General features: G+C 36.7%; 2 protein-coding genes across 5 annotated transcripts in view; one reads left to right on the forward strand and one right to left on the reverse strand.

Moving 5' to 3' along the window:
- LOC146986789 (RNA-binding motif, single-stranded-interacting protein 2-like) overlaps positions 1–1,610 on the forward strand; it is a 38,580-nt gene extending 36,970 nt beyond the window's left edge. For 2 of the 3 annotated variants that reach the window (XM_085775609.1, XM_085775610.1), the window contains exon 14: positions 974–1,610. The gene's annotated coding sequence lies outside the window, so the exon portion shown is untranslated. The remainder of the gene's footprint in view (positions 1–973) is intronic. The other variant, XM_085775611.1, reaches the window with a different exon arrangement.
- An 8,825-nt stretch (positions 1,611–10,435) lies between these two features.
- Positions 10,436–15,904, reverse strand: faim2b (Fas apoptotic inhibitory molecule 2b). 2 transcript variants are annotated; one of them, XM_085777966.1, is made up of 12 exons: positions 15,782–15,904; positions 15,158–15,203; positions 14,583–14,650; positions 14,383–14,447; positions 14,162–14,215; positions 13,999–14,049; positions 13,783–13,822; positions 13,629–13,666; positions 13,154–13,241; positions 11,861–11,956; positions 11,521–11,574; positions 10,436–10,585 (listed from the first exon to the last, which is right to left on the reverse strand). In XM_085777966.1, the coding sequence occupies exons 1-12, from the start codon at positions 15,794–15,796 to the stop codon at positions 10,436–10,438; spliced, it is 765 nt and encodes a 254-aa protein (XP_085634092.1). In that variant the 5' UTR covers positions 15,797–15,904. The 2 variants fall into 2 exon arrangements, with proteins under 2 accessions (XP_085634092.1, XP_085634091.1); XM_085777965.1 differs by having other exon boundaries at positions 15,158–15,206.
- Between the last annotated feature and the right edge of the window lie 5,198 nt (positions 15,905–21,102).

A 21,102-nucleotide genomic window follows, 5' to 3' on the forward strand; every position in this document is an offset into this window, starting at 1 on the left:
GATATCATCTGCCATGCCAATAATTGGTCTATCCCTAGTTCAATCTTCAGGATTTGAGCTTTGAGTTTGACAACGAGGTCCAGACTGTGATGTCGTCTAGACCGGTGGTTCTCAAACTTTTTTACGTCAAGGACCCTAAATTGACACAAATTAGGCCCCGGAACCCCATTGGACAAAATTTTGAATCAAACACCAGAAATACACAAATATTTGTTCTGAGACTGAAGAACATTACTTTTTTAGTCAATGTACATTCAAATTAGGGCCAATGGCGTGAATTTTTGGATATATTATAGAGAATTTCTGGAAAGAAGTGGTAAGATTTCTTAAAAAAATAAAAATAAAAAAAAAATTAAAAATTTCTAGAAAAAAGAAAAAAATAATATTTATAGAAAAAGTGGTAAAAAAAAAAAAAAAGTAAAAAAAATTCTAGAAAAAGTGGTTAAAAAAAAGTTTTAAAAAATTCTAGAAAAAGTGCTTTAAAAAATTCTCAAAAAAAGTTAAAAAATTCTAGAAAGTGGTAAAAAAAAATCTCCAAAAAAAGTTTTAAAATTCTAGAAAAAGTGGTTAAAAAAATCTAAAAAAAAGTTTTAAAATGCTAGAAAAAGTGGTAAAAAAAATTCTCAAAAAAAAAAGTGTAAAAATTCTAGAAAAAGTGGTAAAAAAAAAATTCTCAAAAAAAAAAAGTGTAAAAATTCTAGAAAAAGTGGTAAAAAAAAATTCTCAAAAAAAAAAAAGTTTAAAAATTCTAGAAAAGTGGTACAATTTCAAGAAAAAGATAGGGACCCCCTTGAACTCTCTCAAGGACCCTTGAAGAAGTTCGTGCTGGTTCTGATAGAAAGCTGTTATGCTGTGAATTTGTGGATGTCATATTGATATTCATCCACAAATTTCTATTAGACACAGTGTTGTCTGAGGTTTTTGCAATGTGTGTGTGTGTGTGCGCATAATGTGTGTGTTGTGTGTGTTGCAGCTCCCAGCAGGGCGGGGCCGAGGGCACGACATGAATCCGACCAATCAGGATTCAGCTGGAAGAGATGTGTGCTCCGAACCGTCACCAAGTACCCGGACTTGAATATGGATAACAAAAGGAACGTGTGTGTGTGTGTGTGTGTGTGTTTGTTTATTTGTTTCTGTATGTGCGAATGTGTGTATGTCTGTATTTTTTTTTTTTTTTTTAATTTTTAAGAAAAAGGACAACACTTAACTTCATTGGACTTTTCCGCTCACGTCCTCAAGAGTCGATCAACCAAAGGTGGGAATCTTCTTCTTCTTCTTTGTCTTCGTCTTCTTCTTCTTCTTCAGAGAAGCTTTGATCTATTTTGATAACTGAGAAATTAAAAAAAAAAAAAGGAACATAACAAGAAGTTTAAAAAGAAAAAACAGAGTTGGAGGAAAAGACACAGAGCATTATTTTTGTGCACGTAATATAACAAATTCTTATTTTTAAAAAAACGAAAATAAAAAAACATTCTGGACGTTTTCAGAGTGATTCAAGGAAGAGTTGAAAAACACAATGTGTCTTTTTATTTTTTTTGTAAAATATGCAAACTTTTATTTTTATTTCCTGATGTCTGTTGTTTGACACATCGATTTGCAGCAGCGGCGGCAAAAAAATAAAAAAAAATAAAAAATTTGTACAGATTTAAAAAACAAAAAAACTAACAAAAAAACAACAACTTTTGCTGGTGTGATGTGTGAGACAAACCGTTTAAAGCTACTTCCTCCTGTAACTGCTGCAGAGATTTCTATTCACGCACAGATGACAATAACATCGACTGTTTTTAGTTTTAGTCCAATTCCTTTTTTATTTTATTTTTTAACTTTTATTTTGAAATTTTAAACCATTCTTTCATAAGTGGGGAAAAAAAGACAATCAATTATTTCTATTTATATTTGAATTATAGTTCTATTTTTTAGAGTTTTTAGCTCATTGAAACATACGTTTGTAGAAAAAGAAGTTATTTAATACCGTCAAAGATGAAATGGACTTTACTCCACATTAATGATGAACTCTGATATTTGTCTCATGGAAATTATTCCTTAGTTTTTGTTTTGTTGTTTTTTTTTTATGGTTGGTTTTCTTTATGCACCATCAAAATAGAAAACGACACCTGTTGATACAAATAGTCGTCCTGCTCTGTTATGATGTGACTCTGAGGCCGACTTTACACCACATGGTTCACGTGACCTCGTCCGGATTTTTGTCCTATCAAGCGGCCCAGATCGGATCTGTAACGTGAAGATGAATCAGATTTTATCAGATCGGATTCAGGCCTCCTTCATATGTGGAATCAAATCGGATGATCTGAACAGACAGATCGGATATTTCCTGCTGGCTTTGCGAGTCGTACGTCAACAATAATAATGTCCATCCTTGATGCCATCGTGCACCTTTCAAAGTTATGACGTGTCGCTGTGCAATTCACGGGAGCGTGCCTATGTTCCCACAGCCCTATGTTCCCTCAGCCCTTTGTTCCCTGCCTCAACCCTATGTTCCCACAGCCCTATGTTCCCTCAGCCCTTTGTTCCCTCAGCCCTATGTTCCCACAGCCCTATGTTCCCTCATTTCTAAGGTTTTTTTTTTCTTTCCAAAATTAGGCCCTATGTTCCCACATTTCCTTTATGATCAATTTGCATCAGATTTTATCCCCATTTCTCCCAATTTGGTAGTCAATTACACCCAACCTGTTATCCAGTAGCAGTTGACTACAGATGTAATGTAGCTTTTAGCTAAATCTGGGAACATAGGGCCCTGGGAACATAGGGCTGACCGACCCCTTCCAACACCGCTACTCCAACATAGGGTTGAGTGACGAACCCTTATACCTAAATTAAACTCACCTCCATGAGTTAGTGCAATTTAGACAACAAACTTCTACAGTAGTACAAATAGTGTTAGTAGTAGTAAACAAAGCATTAGAAAGTTTGTAGGTCATGGTGCAAAGGACCCTAGGTTGAAATTACTCCTAATCATCCCTTTAAAATAAAAATGACATGACTTAGAGTTTCATTTTGAGAAAATTCTTAGAAATAAGAAAAATCTTAGAAATGAGGCAACATAAACCTGAGGGAACATAGGGCTGTGGGAACATAAACCTGAGGGAACATAGGGCTGTGGGAACATAGGGCTGACCCCCAATTTTTTCACCATCATAATGCTTTTCATTTCATTTGCGAAACTTTTTTTATCTTCCTGCTTTGTTCCAGGAAAGCTAAATGCCAGAAATTACGTTTTTAGTCGGCACCCTTGCTGTCCTCCAATGTTTTGGAGGTGCATGTCGGGCGACGGCGTAGAGGTTCGTGGCATCGCAAAGGGCCGTCGACTTGATGCAGAAGCATAAATCATAAACTCATTTCATTCAGCCGCTTGTATCGAGATCTAGTTCTTTCAGTCACGACCCAAAGTTGGAGAGAGCTCCTTCTTTACCACAACAGACAGTTCATCGACCGTTTTACTGCTGCTGCACCGATTCCATCGATAGTAATTAGTATAATAATCAATTTCCCGGGCCAACATGTTTACTGTAGCATACGCCCAGGCCTTAAGAAGGACTCTCTCTCTCCTCTTTCTCCTCCAACTTAAAATACGACCATATTTTTCTCCATTTCGTCAGAGTCCATGTTGTTTATCTTGCGTGTGCAATTGACCACCATAACACTATTCATTTCATTTGCGAAACTTTGTTCATCTTCCTGCTTCGTTCCTCCGGGGAGCAGTGAACAATGGCGACCGATGTGGAAAGAGTTGGAGATGATTAATGTGGAACAACAAAACAAATGCTGCGATTGATCACTTTAAAAATGACGATATAGCATGAAGGAGAAACCAGGAAAACTAAATGGCAGAAATGACGCTCTGAACGGACCAATCACAGCCTCGATGTATAGTTAACATTTATCTAAGTTCATGACCATAGGTCGGTACATCGACTGTATAACTGCTGCCACTGCGGATCCAAATAAAACTACTACTAATAATAATCAATTTCCCGGGCCCATATTCTTTGCATACGCCCAGTCTCCCTTTAAATGGAACTGATAATATTCTGTGCACCTCTAAAAATTGACGTATTTTTGTCCATTTCGTCAACGGCCATGTTTGTTTACTTTGCGTAGCTCATCTCCTCTTCCTCGCTGGCTACAAACCACATCTGCACAAAGCAAAGCAGGTGTGAATGCAGAGATCCGATGTGGGTCCTTCACCTCTAACTGAACGTGAATGTAAACAGAAGAAACAGATACAGGCAACGAATCAGAGTCGAGCATCGTCACCTGTGGTGTAAAGAGCAGCCGGAGTCACACCTGTGTCCAATGAGAAGTGGTTTTAAGCGGTTTTGTTGTGGCGAAAAAAAGAAAAGAAAAGAAACTTCAGGTATCATTAAATTCATCCTCGCGTCGTCTGGAAAGGAGGGAGGAGGGGAGGGTGATGATGATGAAGTGAACGTGCTTTATTTAGATCTGAGACGTTAATGTGTACAAAGAACAATGCAGTTACTAAATTAAGACGTAGTTTAGCTGAAAAAATAAAATATAATAAAATAAAAAATAGCAATGAGGGAAAAATCAGAATGGGAGAGGAGACGAGATCCTGAGAGAAGGAGCTGAACGTCTGTTTGTTCTTCAATGCTGCTGTCGTCACACGAGTTTGACTCTGTCAGTGATTTTTTTTTTTTAGTCTGTAGAAAGTTTAATGTCTTTTTTTTTCTTGTCTGTCACTTGAAAACCTTTTGTGCTAATTTGCCTTATTTTTATTTTTATTTTTTGGATGAATTTATCTTTGAAGTAGATGAGATTTAGAGCTGTAGATCTTTAGCTTGTGTTTCCATAGAGAGTAGATTTTTTTTAGCTTTTGATGCTGTTGTTGTTTTTGTTGTGTTTTTTTTTTCTTTCTCGTGCACATTGAGTTTTGTTTTACACACAAACAAACAAACAAACTTCCGTTCCCATCCTTGTAGTTGTTGTTATTGTTGTTGTTGTTGTCGTTGTCGTTGTTGTGTCGGGTCGAGCTGAACCAAACAGTGACTTCATCTCCGGTGCAGCAGCACGTGGAGTGGAGCTCACGTCACCGCATACAGTACATCCAAATATGTTGAACTTTTAATTTATACAGACATCAAAAACCTGTAGATATGTAGATAATAATAGAAATAATGGTTTTTACAAAGGACTGCTCACTACTAGACCATGGAAGTGCCATTAAAGACGATTCTTTACAGCCTTTAGTGAGACAGCAAGTCTGAATGAATGAATTTGTGAGTGATCCAAAATTCAGCAAAAAATGTTTAAAAAAAACAAAAAACAAACTCTCTTTTTAGCTTAAGCCTTAATAATGTTTTTTCTCTCTGGATGAACTGCCTGATCTCTCATAGGATTGACACTAAGTTGTATATATAAATGCTACGGGAGCGGCTCAGTCGTCCTGTCGGTCACGTCAAAACATCCATGTATGAATCCAGCGTGATGTTAACGATTCTGTCTCTGACTCTGTTTTGTCTTTGTATTTTTATTTTTTTATTTTCCACATGTCATCTTCATTTTTATTTTATTTTTTATTTTTTGCTGTGTTTCTGTCGTTCAATTCTGCAACCAAAGATGTTGTAGCCACTCTTCTCTTCTCTTTAGCTCTCGGTTACAGATAAACTACACTCATCCATAGACAGTCATCTTTATGTGTGTGTTTGTGTGTGTGTGTGTGTGTGTGTGTGTGGATAATTATGGTGCGTTCCAGTTGTACTCAGAAGTCGGAGTTTCCGAGCTCCAACGTCGTACCAATCCCACCAACCCCAACGTAAGAATCCAAGATGGCGGCCACTTTGCAGTTTTATTTTATTTCTTTGCTAACTGCGTCACATACGACACATAACGTAGTCGGTCCTTCCAGAAACATGCATGCAGAGTTTTTTTTGTTATTCTTGATTATGCGGCAGGTTTTCTATAAAAAATGCAATAAAGTATGTGTTGGGTAATTATGCGATAACATTGAGGGAAATTGGCAAAAAATGCGATTTGATGAAAAAAAAAAAAAAGTTTATTGCCCCAAAACCCTGTTGTCACGCGGCTACAACTTCAATGTAGAAAGAGTCATTCCTAATGACGACATCACAGGAAGTGCTCGGCTCATGTTGCGTAATTATGTCACTTCATAACGTTTCCACGGCAACACAGGCTAAAATGGCTGCTCCCACCTGTGTGACATAAACATGCAATATTTTTCAACTTTCTGCGAAGATATATGTTACTGTTTTTCAAAAAAGAAAAAAAATTGTATTATTGAAAATTATTAAAGTCCCACATAGTTCACACATTTTGCGCGAAAATCTGCATTTTTTGTGGCAAAAGTGCGGTGTCTTTGAAAAAAGTGCGGTGTCTTTGGCTGATTATGCGTTGAATTATGCGACTGCATTGCATAGTACTGTTCATTTCTTATCCCTGGACATTTTCCTTACACTGTAAAAACAGTGTTGTTAGCTTTCAAAATAGAGTTGCTAACATCGGCTAGCGGCGGCTAATGGCTCGTCACAACAAGTTTTAACTGCATTTTAAAAACATAATAACCTGTTAGCACTGAAATCTAAAATCTACATTTTCATTTTGTTATATTAATCGTCCGTTTTTACCACCTCCCTGTTTGCGCTCAGCTCGGAGGTGACGTCATTCCGAACTCCGACTTCTGAGGTAAATGTAACGCATCGTAATGAGAGTGAGAAACTTTTTTGCTGGTTCTGATAGATTCAGAAAGAGATGAGGGGAGAAGGAGATGATGAATTATTCCACATCACTATGACACGTGTAGATTTCTCTCTCTCTCTCTCTCTCTCTCTCTCTGAGGCACTGAGGTTTCATATTCAAGAAAAGATCTTAAAGTTTTTGTTCACATGCGTCGACAGGACTGAGTTGTGTTGACGTTCATGTAAACAGACTCATGATGAACTTCATTGGCTTCAGCCGGAGAAAAACACCGAGCGCAGCTTCTTATGACGCCGACACTTTTCAGACACGAGAGCTCATTTTGTAAATAGTCTTTTTTTCCCCTTCCACTCGCTCCTTACACCATTTTGTTTTTGTTTTTTTGTTTCTTCTTGTGTGTTTCATTGATTTTTTTAAATGGTTTATAACCTGTCCAGAAAACACAGTGACTAGCAAGTTTTCAGATTCAGTGCACCATGAAGGAAAATGTCATGGATATTGTTTAGATGTGCAGAGAAATGATATTCCATGTATTAGCCATCACTTTTAATACAAAACCAAGATTTTGCAACTATGAAATGACCTCAGTGTTTATTTATTTTTATTTTTATTTTATTTTCATTTTTTAACAATGTCATGATGCTCCAAAAATGACCTTGCATCATGAAAATGATAAAATAAAGTTTAAATTGGAGGGAAACAAAAGACCAGTCATAATAAAATCAAATTATTTTTTTTTTATTATTATTTTTAATCCTGCACCAATTTGAACAAATCCTCTTTATTCTCATCTTAATGTGGATTTGATGGCTTATTTCATAGCTTCAAAATGTTTTGCTGCTAAAACAGGATTTCCAAACAGGCGGTCGGACGTCGTCCCGTCTGGATTTTCAAAACGTCTCATTTTTATTATCACTCTGTCGATTCCAGTCGCCCTGATATGTTTGGTTTTTAAATGAGACTGTTTTCTATCTCGCTCAGTGTTCAGCTTTACTAATTCTGACATGGACGCTGTATGAACCAGGTTCGTTGTGAATCATCTGGACGTTTTGAAAATCCGAGCGGCTCGTCTCTCCTCCTGCTTGTGAACTATAGTTTTTCTTATTTATACAAGAACTCATTTTGTACAGTTTTGTTAGAGGAAAGAGGTTTTGATATTTGTTTTGTTTGTTTTTTGCAAAGCCACTTGGCTACTTTTGTCTTCCTGTGCCAGAGTTGCTAAAATTGTCTGTAACTTGTGTTTTTTTTTTTTTTTTTATTGATTGAGAAAAGATTTTTTTCTTCTTTCTTGGTTTTTCTCTTTGAATTTGAATATGTCAGTTTTTCTTCCTTTTTTTTTTTTTTTAAATAAAAGTCTTGTTTCAATGATCGGGTGAAGTGTGTTTTTGATCAAAGGAGCTGATTCATTATTATAATTATTAACATATTAAAAAGGTTTTTTTTCTTGCATGTACAATGATAACATTGCCCTGAAGCTGTCGGCCTGTAGAGGGCGACATCGACCCAAAACACAGCTACTTCACCTGCGTCTTTTAACCTGATGCACAGATCTCTGGTTGTGATTGAATTAATTTTCACTTCGATTTCACGTTTTTAAAGCTCAAAAATCAATAACTGAATCTATATTTTCTAGTTTATCGTCAATATTGTCTTGAAAATATGCTTGAATTGAACATTTTTGCAGTTTAGTACAGAAGCAGATTTATGACGGTCAGTGTAAAGTACATATGTTGCGGCACATTAGTAATATACACCACAAATTGCATATAAATTAAATTTAAATTAAAACATAGACAAATAACCCTGTTACTGTAATAAGAATGCATCATGTATCATCTGTATTGATATGAAATTGCAGTTTTCTAAATACCATCTTTATTCTGATTTTTTTATTTACCGTCACCAATATTGTCTTGAAAAGATGCTTGAATTTAACATAATTATCTATGTATTCTTTAAGGTTATCTTGATTATGTTATTATTATTTTAGGGTCTATTTTTAAAATGTTAATTTGTCATGTACGACCAACATGTTAAACTACAATACACTAAACTGAGAACTGAATATATCAAAGATAAAGCAGTTATAGTTTAGTACAAAAACAAATGTAATGTAAATGTGTTGTGGTACATTAGAAATTAAAACCACAAACTGCAATGATTTTTAATTTCCCAATTAGAAAATAGACAAATAACCATTTTAGTAATAACAATGCATTATTTTCTAAAAACAAACAAACAAAACAACTGTATTCATATTTTCTTTACCCTGTCAGTGTAGGTCAGGATATCCCAGCATGCACTGGGGCCAGATGGCGACAACAAACAGCACTGTTTGTTCATTGATGGATTTTATTTGAATAATCACAGAATTAACGTTCACAGCTCATTAACACATGAACACGTCCCGTCGCGATGTTACAGACTCAAATACACAGGTAAAAGAAAAACCTGTGACACATCAGTGTGTTACCATGACAACACCACCATCTTCTTCTCCCTTTTCTTCTATCATAGGCTACTCCAAAGGCCACATTAAAGTCACATAGAAATATCAGATGATCTCTATACTGACTAATACATAAAAGTACCGTTTGCTGCTACACACACATTTCACTGTTTTATGTTGAAGTTTTCATGTGTATTTTACCCACAGACTTACACACACTTACACACATACACACACACACAGTAACACATTAAACTGGTCTTATATGATGCAGGGCGTAGAAAAATACACATGTAGAAAAGAGACGACTGTATCTACGGAGCTCATTTAAAGACTCGACTACGGAAACAAACTCAACCCTGCTGAGCTTGAAAGTGCAGATTTCCTGAATCTTCATGTTTGGCTCAGGTTTTTTTTTCTTTTTCTTTTTACATAAACAGAGGAAACGAGATCAGACTCAACTCTGGGACTGTGGCTGCTTTTATCCACTCATGAGCTAACGGTTTTTTGGTTTTTTAAACACACACACACTTTATAGGACGATTAAGGGGGTGGGGGGGCACAGCCATCAGGAACCAAATGTGAAGAGCTACAGTGATGATGAGGTATGAGACAAGTCAGCAGCAGCAGCAGCAGCAGCAGCAGGATCGTACACACACAACGATTTACACAACCAAATGCAAAGGACCAGCAGATTCCTCTGTCTGATGCATGTGGGAATAAAACAAATGGTAACACTTTACTTGAATAGGTATTCATAAGATTGACATAAAACTGTCATAACCATGACATAACAGCTGTCATAAACATCAATGAATACTTATGACAGCTGTCGTTAAGTGTCATTCGGTAAGTTATGTCACTTTTAATGCAAAGTTGACATTGTTTGAGATGTTTTTGTTATGAGAACTTGACATAATTTTTTAAAGTTTGGCAAGTAGGTCTGCTATGACAGTTTAAATTGTCTTTATGTCAAGTTGTCAGAACAAAAACATCTGAAACAATGTCAACTTTGCATTAAAAGTGACATAACTTACCGAATGACACTTAACGACAGCTGTCATAAGTATTCATTGATGTTTATGACAGCTGTTATGTCATGGTTATGACAGTGTTATGTCAATCTTATGAATACCCATTCAAGTAAAGTGTTACCCAAACGAACAAATTAAAAATGAACTAAGACGGTGACTGATTCAAAAAGCCCTGATAACAGCTGGACGAGGAGGAGGACGAAGAGGAGGAGGAGGAAGAGGAGGAGGAGGAGGAGGAGGGCGAGGAGGAGGAGGTTGAGGTTCAGTCGCGGCCTCCTCCTGTGATCTGCAGCAGGAAGCTGAACAGGTAGATGATGTCCAGGTAGAGGCTGAGGGTGGCGAACACGTATTCCTCTGGACTGATGGTGTAGCGCTTGTTCCCCAACAGCAGCTGGGTGTCGAACGCCAGGAACTGGAGACGGAGAAGAAGTTAGTGGCATCATACAAAAGTTGGGTAACACTTTATTTGACACCTATCTACCTATCCACCTATCTATAACGCATTATAACCATATTTATAATGAGTTATAATGCAGTTATATGTATAGTCATAAACACTGATAAATGATCATAAGGCTTTATAACAATAACCATAACAGGTAACACTTTACAATAAGGGTCCCTTAATTAACGTTAGTTAGTACATTATTAAGCATTAATATATAAACTAATGTGTTAATTAATGCTGAGTAATGCATAACACACTATTATAATTGCTCTATGATGTGTTATGCTTACGTGTTTATAATGATAGTTATACATGTTTATAAGCCAATTATAACACATTATAACTATATTTATAATGCATTATCGATGTGGGCATTGTCAGCGAGTTACTAACAATTATAACTTATTATAATAACTGACCTTATAAGTCATGATAAAATGCTGTGCAATGTTGTGATTATTGTTATAAAGTCTTATGATCATTTATGAGTGTTTATAAATAACACTCTTTTTCAATATTTTTCATCAATATCAGTGAATTATTGTAGTTTTCTACAGTTTCAGAGTGAAAAAGGGAAACAAAGCAGCAGCAGCAAAAGAATGGGAAACCCAGGAGACTTGAGCTCTCAGAGAACTTTGACCAAGGTATCAGACAAGATATTTACTATTTACACTATTCTGCTGAGGGCCCTTTTCCTTTTCTGTCATTTTGAAAATATAAAATATGAAAATAAACAACACATATAGTTTAAAATGTAAAGTGAATGTGTCATCTGTAACTTTATGTCTTTTGCAGATCATTTCATCTTCCACTTGATGAACTGTTCACATGAACAGACATTATTTTGGACCAGGGGTGTTCAGACTTTTGCATGACACTGTAGATATCTAGACTCTCACCAGAGTGAATAAGATGGCTCCAAACACGGCGTACAGGGCGTGTAACCAGGGAACCTGTGCAGATGGAGATAAAAGCGTTACAAAACACAGTTACCAGGGTTAAGAAGGACGGCAGGATGCTAATTTAAGAAAAAAGACCAGCAAACAGATTATCTGTGCAGGCTAATCCCTTGACGCACACCCAAATACAGCAGCCGGCCGGCAACACCTGAGGCATTAACCTGCAACTGTGTGTGTGTGTGTGTGTTTAACTCCAGATCGCTAATCCGAGATCCTTCTAGAAAGAGAGAAAGAAAGACGTGGATGCATCCCACCAGAAGAAGGACAGGACGGGACTTACGTATCCGAAGGGGACGACGATGGACATGGTGATGGCGCAGAGGAGCATGACCATGCACAGAGAGAACAGGACGCCCTGACAGGAAGTCACGTCAATCTGCAAAACAAAACAAAACAAAACATTGAAGCAATAAACCCACATCGGCCTGAAGCTGAGAGGTTAAAGGAGAATTCCGGCCATTTTTGCAAAAAAAGCAAAAAAAGAGCAAATAAAACGCGACTAAAATTTATGCAGGCAAAGTTCAGTGGTGTCTCGTAAGGATTCCAGTCATGTACCATAGATATTTGATTGTTTTTTAAGTGTTTGTTGTGGTTGAAAGAATTGCCCCCATAGGTTAGCGTTGTTGCTATCCCTAGCGCCGTCTAGCCATGGTGTAACTCTGGTTTGCCTGCAGCAATTTTAGTCGCGTTTTTTGCTCCCCCCAACACTGGGTGACCATCAGGACAACGATTTAGGGGTCAAAAATTTGCCGGATTCTCCTTTAAAGCAGTGGTTCCCAACCTTTTTTGGCTCGTGACCATAGACTGTAAAAAGAATGGACGTAGCGTCCGTGACGTCACCCATTGGTTTTGGGGAGTCGTTTTTGTGACTCAAATATGGCGGCCTGAACAGCGCCATGTTGGATTGGCCGGCCGAGAACCCGCCCACTGGCCTCGAAGCAGCTGTCCACGGAGCTGCTCGGACCTGTCACTCAACGTTTCAGCTCCCTGATTGGCCAGAATTTTAACCTAATAACAGTAAAACTATAGAGTTAAAAAAGAATTCACCCCCCTCAGAGTGTGTGCGGGGGTAGAAACTATCGATTGAGACGAAAAAACGTTCTGACACCAGGCTTTTAACATGTTTACTGAGGATGTAAAGTCGGCGATTTTAACATGGGGGTCTATGGGGAATGCTCCCTTCTGACACCAGCCCCCAGAGGAATCCGAGGGGATTGCAGTTTTTTGAACGCGGAAGTGAGCTTCACTTCTCAGACCGACAACTGCCCCCTTGCTCGTGACCCCATTTTGACATCACAAGTTTCTGGCATCAATCAAGATATTTTTATACGCTGCATTTTATTTAAACTCGATTTATATTTGAGAAAGTAAAAGTATAGATACAGTTGTTTAAGATTGTGTGTGGTGTTTTTAATCATAATTTTAAAAAGAATAATAGGCTAATCAGTAATTTTTTTTATCAATGACTACACATTCAGGCGACCTGCACGTGGGGTCCCGACCCCAAGGTTGAAACACACTGGGTTAAAGAGAGAGAGGAGGAGGAGGAGGAGGAGGAGGAGAGAGGTCTGACCTTGCTCTGGAAGCTGAAGATGGTGACGGAGAGACAAACCAGAGCTGTGAGTCCCACACACAACATCACCGACTTGGTGTTGTAGAAGCTGCAGAGGAAAAAGAAGAAACACGTCAACACTGGTCCTTTGTTGTGTCCGCCATCTTTGATTCGTAGCCTTCTTCTTTGTCCAGCTGCTGTCACACTGACGAACAAGCTGCAGTTTAATTAAATATTAATTGTTCTTTGAAATGCTTTTTTTCTGGGTATTTTAAGCATCTTGATCAGCACAGGAGCACTTTTAATTTCTAATTTCATTTAATTTTATTGCACAAAACTGTAACAGACGACATGAGGCAATAAAACAAAAACATTTAAAACAATTCAAATGAAACTGAATTGTTTTAAATGTTTTTGTTTTATTGCCTCATGTCGTCTGTTGCAGTTTTGTGCAATAAAAGCGACCTGAACCTGAACACCGATGGCTCATATTCACCTGGACACGAATCCCATCATGAAGGCCATGCTCAGAGTCTGAGAGAGACAGAGGAGAGAGGACGTCTCGGTTAGAGGTCACGGTGTGTTGTTGTTGTTTAAAGGTCACAAACAAACAAACAAACAAACAAACAAACAAACAGTGAAATACTCACAAAGAGAACTAACAGGATGAGATTCCAGGGAAACTGCCTCCTGTGTGAGTGGCAGAGAAAAAACACGTTTTTACACATTTATAAGATGAGATAAGATGATTTACAGTGTTGCAGCAGCCAAAAGAATATATATGATGTAATAATAATAATAATAATGATTATAATAAAAGCAGCAATAATGTTCAAAAATTGAATTAAAATAATATGAAACGTCACCTCAGCTCTCCACAGCAGGACAGAGCGATGTAGGTGGAGAAGAACATGAGACTGAAGGAGGGAAAAACATCATATTAACAATAACACTGTAAATAATCTCAATATAAACACTGAAAATAACAATAATAATAATAATAATAATAATAATAATTATGACACTTACTAAGACGCCATGTACAGGTGAGGATGAGTCTGGATGTAAAACCTCACAGGTGCACTGTCGACACAAACAGAGCAGGGTTCAATCAGTCGTTCGTTGTGAGATCAATAATGAAACTTGTAAATATATACATACAGTATAGTATATATATATATATATATATATATATATTTTTTTTTTTTTTTTTTTTAATGGTGCAAATGAGCAGAAGAAGAGTGAGTTACCAAAATGTGAAGAGACCAATGATCGCCAGGGTGACCAACAGCTGGACCAGGAGGATGGCATAGACCTGCAGGGCGAGATACAGAACGTCACTGTGATGTCATACATCATGTATGATGTCACTGTTGTTGTTAATAATAATAATAATAATAATAATAATAATAATAATAATAATAATAATTAGAAGAAGGAGGATGACTACCTTCCTGATGAAGGTCTGTCTGATGACCTTGTCGTCCCAGGCGAACTGAACCTGCATCTCCTCATAACCTGAAGGAAGAGACAGAGACGTATTGATTTCACTCTACTAGGAATCAATATTTTTATTTATTGGTTCAATAATGAAGTTGCAGAACAACTCAGACTAAGTAAAGTCACTTTATGGGAGGAAAGTTTTCGACTTTTTGATTCTAAATGTGGAGATCAAGAAAACATTTAGAAAAGAAAAGGGCTGGGTAGTGTATTATTTTCTTTTTATTCTATTTTTCTTTTCTTTTTTCATTTCTTTTTGTTTTATTTTATTTATTCTAGGAAATTGCATCTACCTTTCTCTTTCTCCTTCTTTTTCAACTATTAGGTTTCTTTCTTTTTTTCCATTGGGAGCTTTCTTGTGTCAAAAAAAGGAAACTTCCCTCATTAATAAAGTTATTCTAAAAAGTGCATTTCCATAAAGAATTATTATTATTTCTTGTTTCATCTTAAATAAATAAATGAGCAAACATCTATCATGAATAAAACATGCCTAGCCTCCTGTCCATGGCCTGTGTTGGTGTTTACCTGCTGTTGCCTCCTGGTAACTGGGCGGCTCGTGTTCATCATTGACCTGCTGGGATGGAATCAGAGGTTCACAGGGTTATCACCGTTTTTTAATCACATGGAACAGAAAACATCATGTTTATAATCCAATTAAAATAAACAAATAATATACAGTAGATTGTTTACTTTCACACACTTGAAGCAGATAAATGTCTGTCTTTTTTTTCTATGTCAACACAGTTTTCCCGTCCCAGAGCTTCAGCCTCATGTTTGATTAGTTCACAGGATTAGGATGAATGTGATGACGGACCTCCATCTTTGTTCTGAACCACAGGCAGCGAGGCCTGTGTTCAGTCATTTAACACTTTTAATGTTTCAACTTTTTTTTTTTTTTAATTTAACAATAGCCTATAAAAGTGTCTGATCTTGACCTCCAAGGAGTTTTTTTTTTCTTCACTCACAGACAGAGGAGGAGGAGGAGGAGGTGGAGGAGGAGGAGGAGCCACAGTCAGGACTTTGACCTATTTAAACACTCAGCATCTTCACAACTCAAGATCTGACCAGATATGATATAATATGACATTAAAAGGTCAAACAGCACATGAATGAATAAAGTGGCTTAAGGCAGGAAAGTAAAAGACATACCTTTCCCTTCTTCATGATTGGTTCCCTTTTGGCTCCTTTATCTCTCAGATGATGATGATGATGATGATGATGATGCTGAAGGTTTAAATCCCCCCCAAAACTTGGATTTTTCCTTCTTAACTCTTCTGTTTCTTCTTCTTTCTGTGGTGTAATTGTGTAAAACCCCAGTGCAGCAGCCGAGCAGAGCGTTTGTTCGTAGCTGTAGCTCTGAATATTGTGGATTACTGTGCAGCAGCAGCTTTATAGGCCTCCTCCGTGTGGTTAATCTGTCTCTAACCCTGATCCCGCCGCCCACCCCCGTCCTCGGCCTGATGGACCGGTCCAGGTGGATCCGCAGCACCGACACCCAGCCGGATCGAACCACTGCTGCTGCTGAAACGGGGGTGTTTGTGTTTTCATGTGACTCCCTCTCTGGCATAAACCTGCAGTGTTCCAGGACAGATAATCATCCTAGTGGACTTACATATCTGAGTTACATCTGCATTGCATAATGTTTTTTTTTTTTATTTGCTCCACTTTGGAGGAAAGTGGGGAAGCACAGATATGAGATAATCAATAATCAATGTATGTATATAGACCACTTCAAAATGATGAGTTTCTCTGGTTTTAATGACTATGGGTATGTGTTTGAGTAAAATATTTAGCTTAGTTTAGTTTATTTACACATTATAGCCTACATAAAAACTTCAAAGTCCAAAAAAAAAAAGATAATACCAAAATTCATAACAGAAAAAATACAATTTACACACAAAATGAAAGTTTTAACTTAATTAAGAAAACGAGAAAATGAACATTTTTGTTTTATTCTATTAACTACTGACAACATTACTCTTAAAATTGAAATAAAAATACATTTGTTTGCAGAAAATGGCAGCTAGTCAGAATAACAAATAATATTTCAAGTCTTTTCAGACCTTGAATAATAATAATGCAAAGAAAACCTGTTCATAATTCATTCCTAAACAACACAACATGAATATAGGAAGAGTTTATAAATCACATTTTGGTGGGATAATGTCAATGTTTAATCCCAGCAGTGTTTTTTTTGTTTTTATATAATCTTCCTATAAAATCAGATCCAGGTTCAGGTGATGACCTCATCAGTCTCTAATTAAGTAGTGGTCTCTTCATTTTTTCCCTGGCTGCGTGTGTGGATAAACGGCCCTGACAGATGTGGATTTGTCTCCTCATGACAAACACTAACTTAACTTTTTATTCTTGTTTGATGTGTTTTATATACTGTAGAGCCTCATTTGAATGGGAGTCAGTGGGGAAATACCCAGGCCAAGCTTCTTGGGTTTACCAAACGTATGACATCATGTCTTTGTGTAAGAGCTCCAGACTAATGAGCTGGAGGTTAAGAACATTATAGAAGATCAAACTTCACCTCCACAAACACTAATAATGAGATTTACTCGGTAACGTTTGATCTCTGATCTGTTTACTGACCTTTATTTTGTATTCATTTCAACAAAAGTGTTTAACACAAATGTGATGTATGTTTTTTTTTTTGTTTTTTTTTGTTTTTTACAGTAATATAATGAATCTGGTCTCAATATTGACCATAAAGTTAGAAAATAAGATTATCAATATTTTCTTTTGTCCGTGATCACAGAGCCGTACATTTAATGTCATTGTAATATTTTAATGTTTACAATATTGTAAAGTATTAGTGTATTAGTGAACTGTTCAGGAGGTGACGTCACTTTGCATTGTTATTATAAGAATATCAACTATGTTTATTTATTTACTAGTACTACTATTAACATAGCCTATTATATCTTATAACATATATATCTATTTTATTTATTTTTAAATAATCTACTTATATATGTTTCTCTCTGACTCTACAATGTGTTTCTTTATTTTCTGAACATTATATCAATAGCTATTGTTTTTAATGCAAAATATAATCAATAAACGTATCATTATAAACTTATTATCTTGTTTTATTCCTTTAATTATGTCTGAAGAATGTCTGTCTTCTGTTAATGTGTTTTTGAGCCACGCCAAAGATGATGATTTTCTTTGATAAACAGACAAAAAAGTTTTTCTATTCTATTCTATTCTAAACAGAATGTCTTTTTTAGAAATACATTTTTTTACTTTAAGATGAGACCATTCTGAGAGGATATGTGCTGGCCTATATTTGATAAAACTGAAACTTGAACCAATCCTCATGTCAACTATAATAAAATAATATTCTGGTGTCGTTTCCTCCCTGTCGCCACCAGGTGGCGCCAGATGATAAGACAAATATGTGATGAAAAACTCTGTGACAGTTTTACAGTCGTTGCTTCTTTGCCAAGGGATAAAAAACCAAACAAAAACCAAACTGTGAAGATCCCAGGATGCTTTTATGACAACACACAATCCTCTGTCCCAGCTCCAATAAACACAATGAATGTGATTTATGTCTGTGTTTTATTTCTGTCCAACACTAAAACAGAAACCAACAACAGAGCCTCAGTAAAAAAAGAAAAGAAAAAAGTTAACAGTGTGGAAAACAACTCGACCTCAAACTTTAATCATGAAGCTATAAAACAGATAAAGTGTTTTGGCTTCTCCACAGTGACACTTCATGACTCACGTGCAGTAAAATCAGTGTCAATAGGTATTATTATCAGAGGACAGACTCATTTGTTCATGTGATACTGAATCATTTCTTTTTTTTTTAACGCAGAAATGATGCTGGTTCTTAATAAAACCACCGCTCCTTCAGGTTCATTTAGTCTCTGAAATGAAAGTCTAGGAGACACCACATGATCTCCATCAGCAGGTTTAAAAATGTATGACGTTGAATAGATTAAATTTCCAATCTACAAACAAACACCTGCTGTGGCTCAGCGAGTTGTTCTCATCCTGTCCACTAGGTGGCACATGGAGCTCTCAGTACATCCCATAGAAAACACTAGAACTCTGGTTAGAGACTGAAACGATACTGTAGGAGACTTTCAGTTTCCTTCTGATGCAGCTGAGGATGAAAAGTTTCTCTGTGTCACTTTGTCTCTAACTGGAGGAAACATGGAGCTGATGCTCAGGTTTCAGAGGTTCAGAGATTCATTCAGTTTCACTGCAGCAGAGTCACTGTTTTTATCTGTTTACAGAGATGGACAGAGTACTCGACCCCACTACTTGAGTAAGGGTACAAATACTACTGGTCAAAATTTACTCCGTTACAAGTAAAAGTAGCTCAGTCGACATACTTGAGTAAGAGTAAAAAAGTACTTGCTTTTAAAGGTACTTAAGTATCCAAAAGTACATGCTTTTAAATTTACTTAAAGTACGAGTAAGAGTAAATTTCTTATTTTTCACATCAATGAATTACTATAATTTTTTCTAAATGAATTTAAGGACCTTTTAACTCTTGTTTCTGAGAATGAACTCTTTGAAAGCAGCTGCACTGATGTGCTGCTTTTAGGGGTCAGGGTTTCCTTCTTTGACAAACACAGCTTGTGTCCAATAGGATTTTACAAAAAAAAAGAGCAGACCTGAAAGTAACGAGTACTTTTCAGCCTTCCTAGAAATTTTAAGTAAGAATATTTGTCTTCGAAATGTATTCAAGTAAGAGTAATTAGTACCAAAGAAATCTAATACTCAAGTAAAGTACAAATCCTGTGGATATGTACTTAAGTACAGTACTCAAGTAAATTTACTCTGTTACTGTCCACCACTGTCTGTTTATCACAAGCTGTAACATCATATGATGTTATATTGATTCAACTGACAATGATTCAGTGTTTGCTGATATAACAAAAGTCTATTGCAATGTGATTTTGGTTTGATTCGATTTGATTTAGGGCTCAATGATCCATAAAGAGACATATCCACATCTGAATCTATATCTTAATAAGAAGATAACCCTCCTGTTTATAACGTCTTATCCTATTTAGGGTCTCAAACTGAATATCCAGGAGGAATTTTCAAAATAAAAGTGTGTCATGTACTGTTTTGATGCTTGAGTGTTGTTTTCATTTGGGATCAATGCTATTGTATCATTGATCACTGAATCAATATATGTGTGTTTTTATCCCTCTAAATGTACAGGTGGGAAGAAAGAGGGCTAGTTAAAGTTTCTCTGACCTCAAATCACAAAGAAAAAAAGCGAGATAAGTTTATAATTATCACCTTTAAGAGACTGGACATATCTTTTCTAAACTGTCTCATATTGAGTGTTTCAAGTGTCTCCACTCCAGTCCACCTTAAAACAAACTCTCTGTGGCTCTGGAAGCTTCTGAAGGCCAGAGATGTTGTTTATGGAAAATGTTCCCAAACATTTGTACTAGTAGCTGTAACTTTCCCAGGCTGCAGCTGCGTGCCGACCGGACTGTGATGATGTCATCGTTCACTACAGGTCACTGCAGTTCGTCACAGGTTCGTGTTGTTGCGTCTGCACAGTAGAGCTGTTGTGTGTTATTATATTCTCCTTCTGCCGTGTGCGTCTGCATGATGCACGAGTCCCAAACTGAACCTGGATTTGCATTTATTTTCACTGAGAGAGGAATCTGTTTCAGTCCATAAACCTCCGTCTCCCTGTGTGTGTGTGTGTGTCTGTGTGTGTGTGTGTGTGTGTGTTAAGGAACATCGCTTTGCACATCCTGAAGTGTGTCGCCCTTTGAAATCACATTGACTTGTTATCATGCACTCAAAAATCAAGTGTTGTGTCTTGTTAGGAATAAAGCTTCACCTAATGGCTCTCAGGGCTGCAGAGCATCATGATTGGCTGATTGCTTCTGTTGCTAGGATACGGCTCCATCATACTGTATGTGCCTGCTCGGCTGGTGGAGGAAGACGAAGATGAAGATGTAGATGTAGAGAAAAAAAGATGAGCACAAGGAGAAAGCTGCTATAGAACGTTATTTAATAATGGTAACTCTATTGTGTGACCATAAAACATTTACAAAATATTCACAGTGTGATGCAGTCAGTCGACAACATGTTTATTTATATTCAATCATATATTTTTCAAAATAAAAAGTTTATACACGGTTCAAACGCTGCTTTTTTCTGCTCTTTCCCTCTGTCTGCAGTCTGTGGAGCGATCTCTATTATTACATGTGACGTACAATAATAATCATCATCATCATCATCATCATCATCATCTCAATACTAACTTCATTTACATATCTGAGAATCTGCAAACTAAAAACAAGGGTACGAACCAAAAGAATAAAGGTTTATGTACAAAAATTTTTTACATCTGAACACATATTCCACATATTTACCCATCAGACACGGTCGAAAAATGACCAATAATTTCTCCCTGATTTGCAGCATAGAAATACAATGCAACTTTACTCTCATTTCTTTAAAAAAAATGC

The sequence above is a fragment of the Trachurus japonicus genome, chromosome 5 (assembly GCF_045865225.1).
Source record: "Trachurus japonicus isolate A0001 chromosome 5, Traja_1.0".
NCBI classification, from domain to species: domain Eukaryota; kingdom Metazoa; phylum Chordata; class Actinopteri; order Carangiformes; family Carangidae; genus Trachurus; species Trachurus japonicus.

Bases quoted from the DNA above. Each gene is read 5' to 3' on its own strand.
- faim2b (XM_085777965.1), bottom strand. The intron at 14,651-15,157 runs GTAAACACCAAC...CTCTTCCTTCAG, and splicing joins TTACCAGGAGGCAACAGCAG to GTTATGAGGAGATGCAGGTT. The intron at 14,050-14,161 runs GTAAGTGTCATA...TCCCTCCTTCAG, and splicing joins CACCTGTACATGGCGTCTTA to TCTCATGTTCTTCTCCACCT.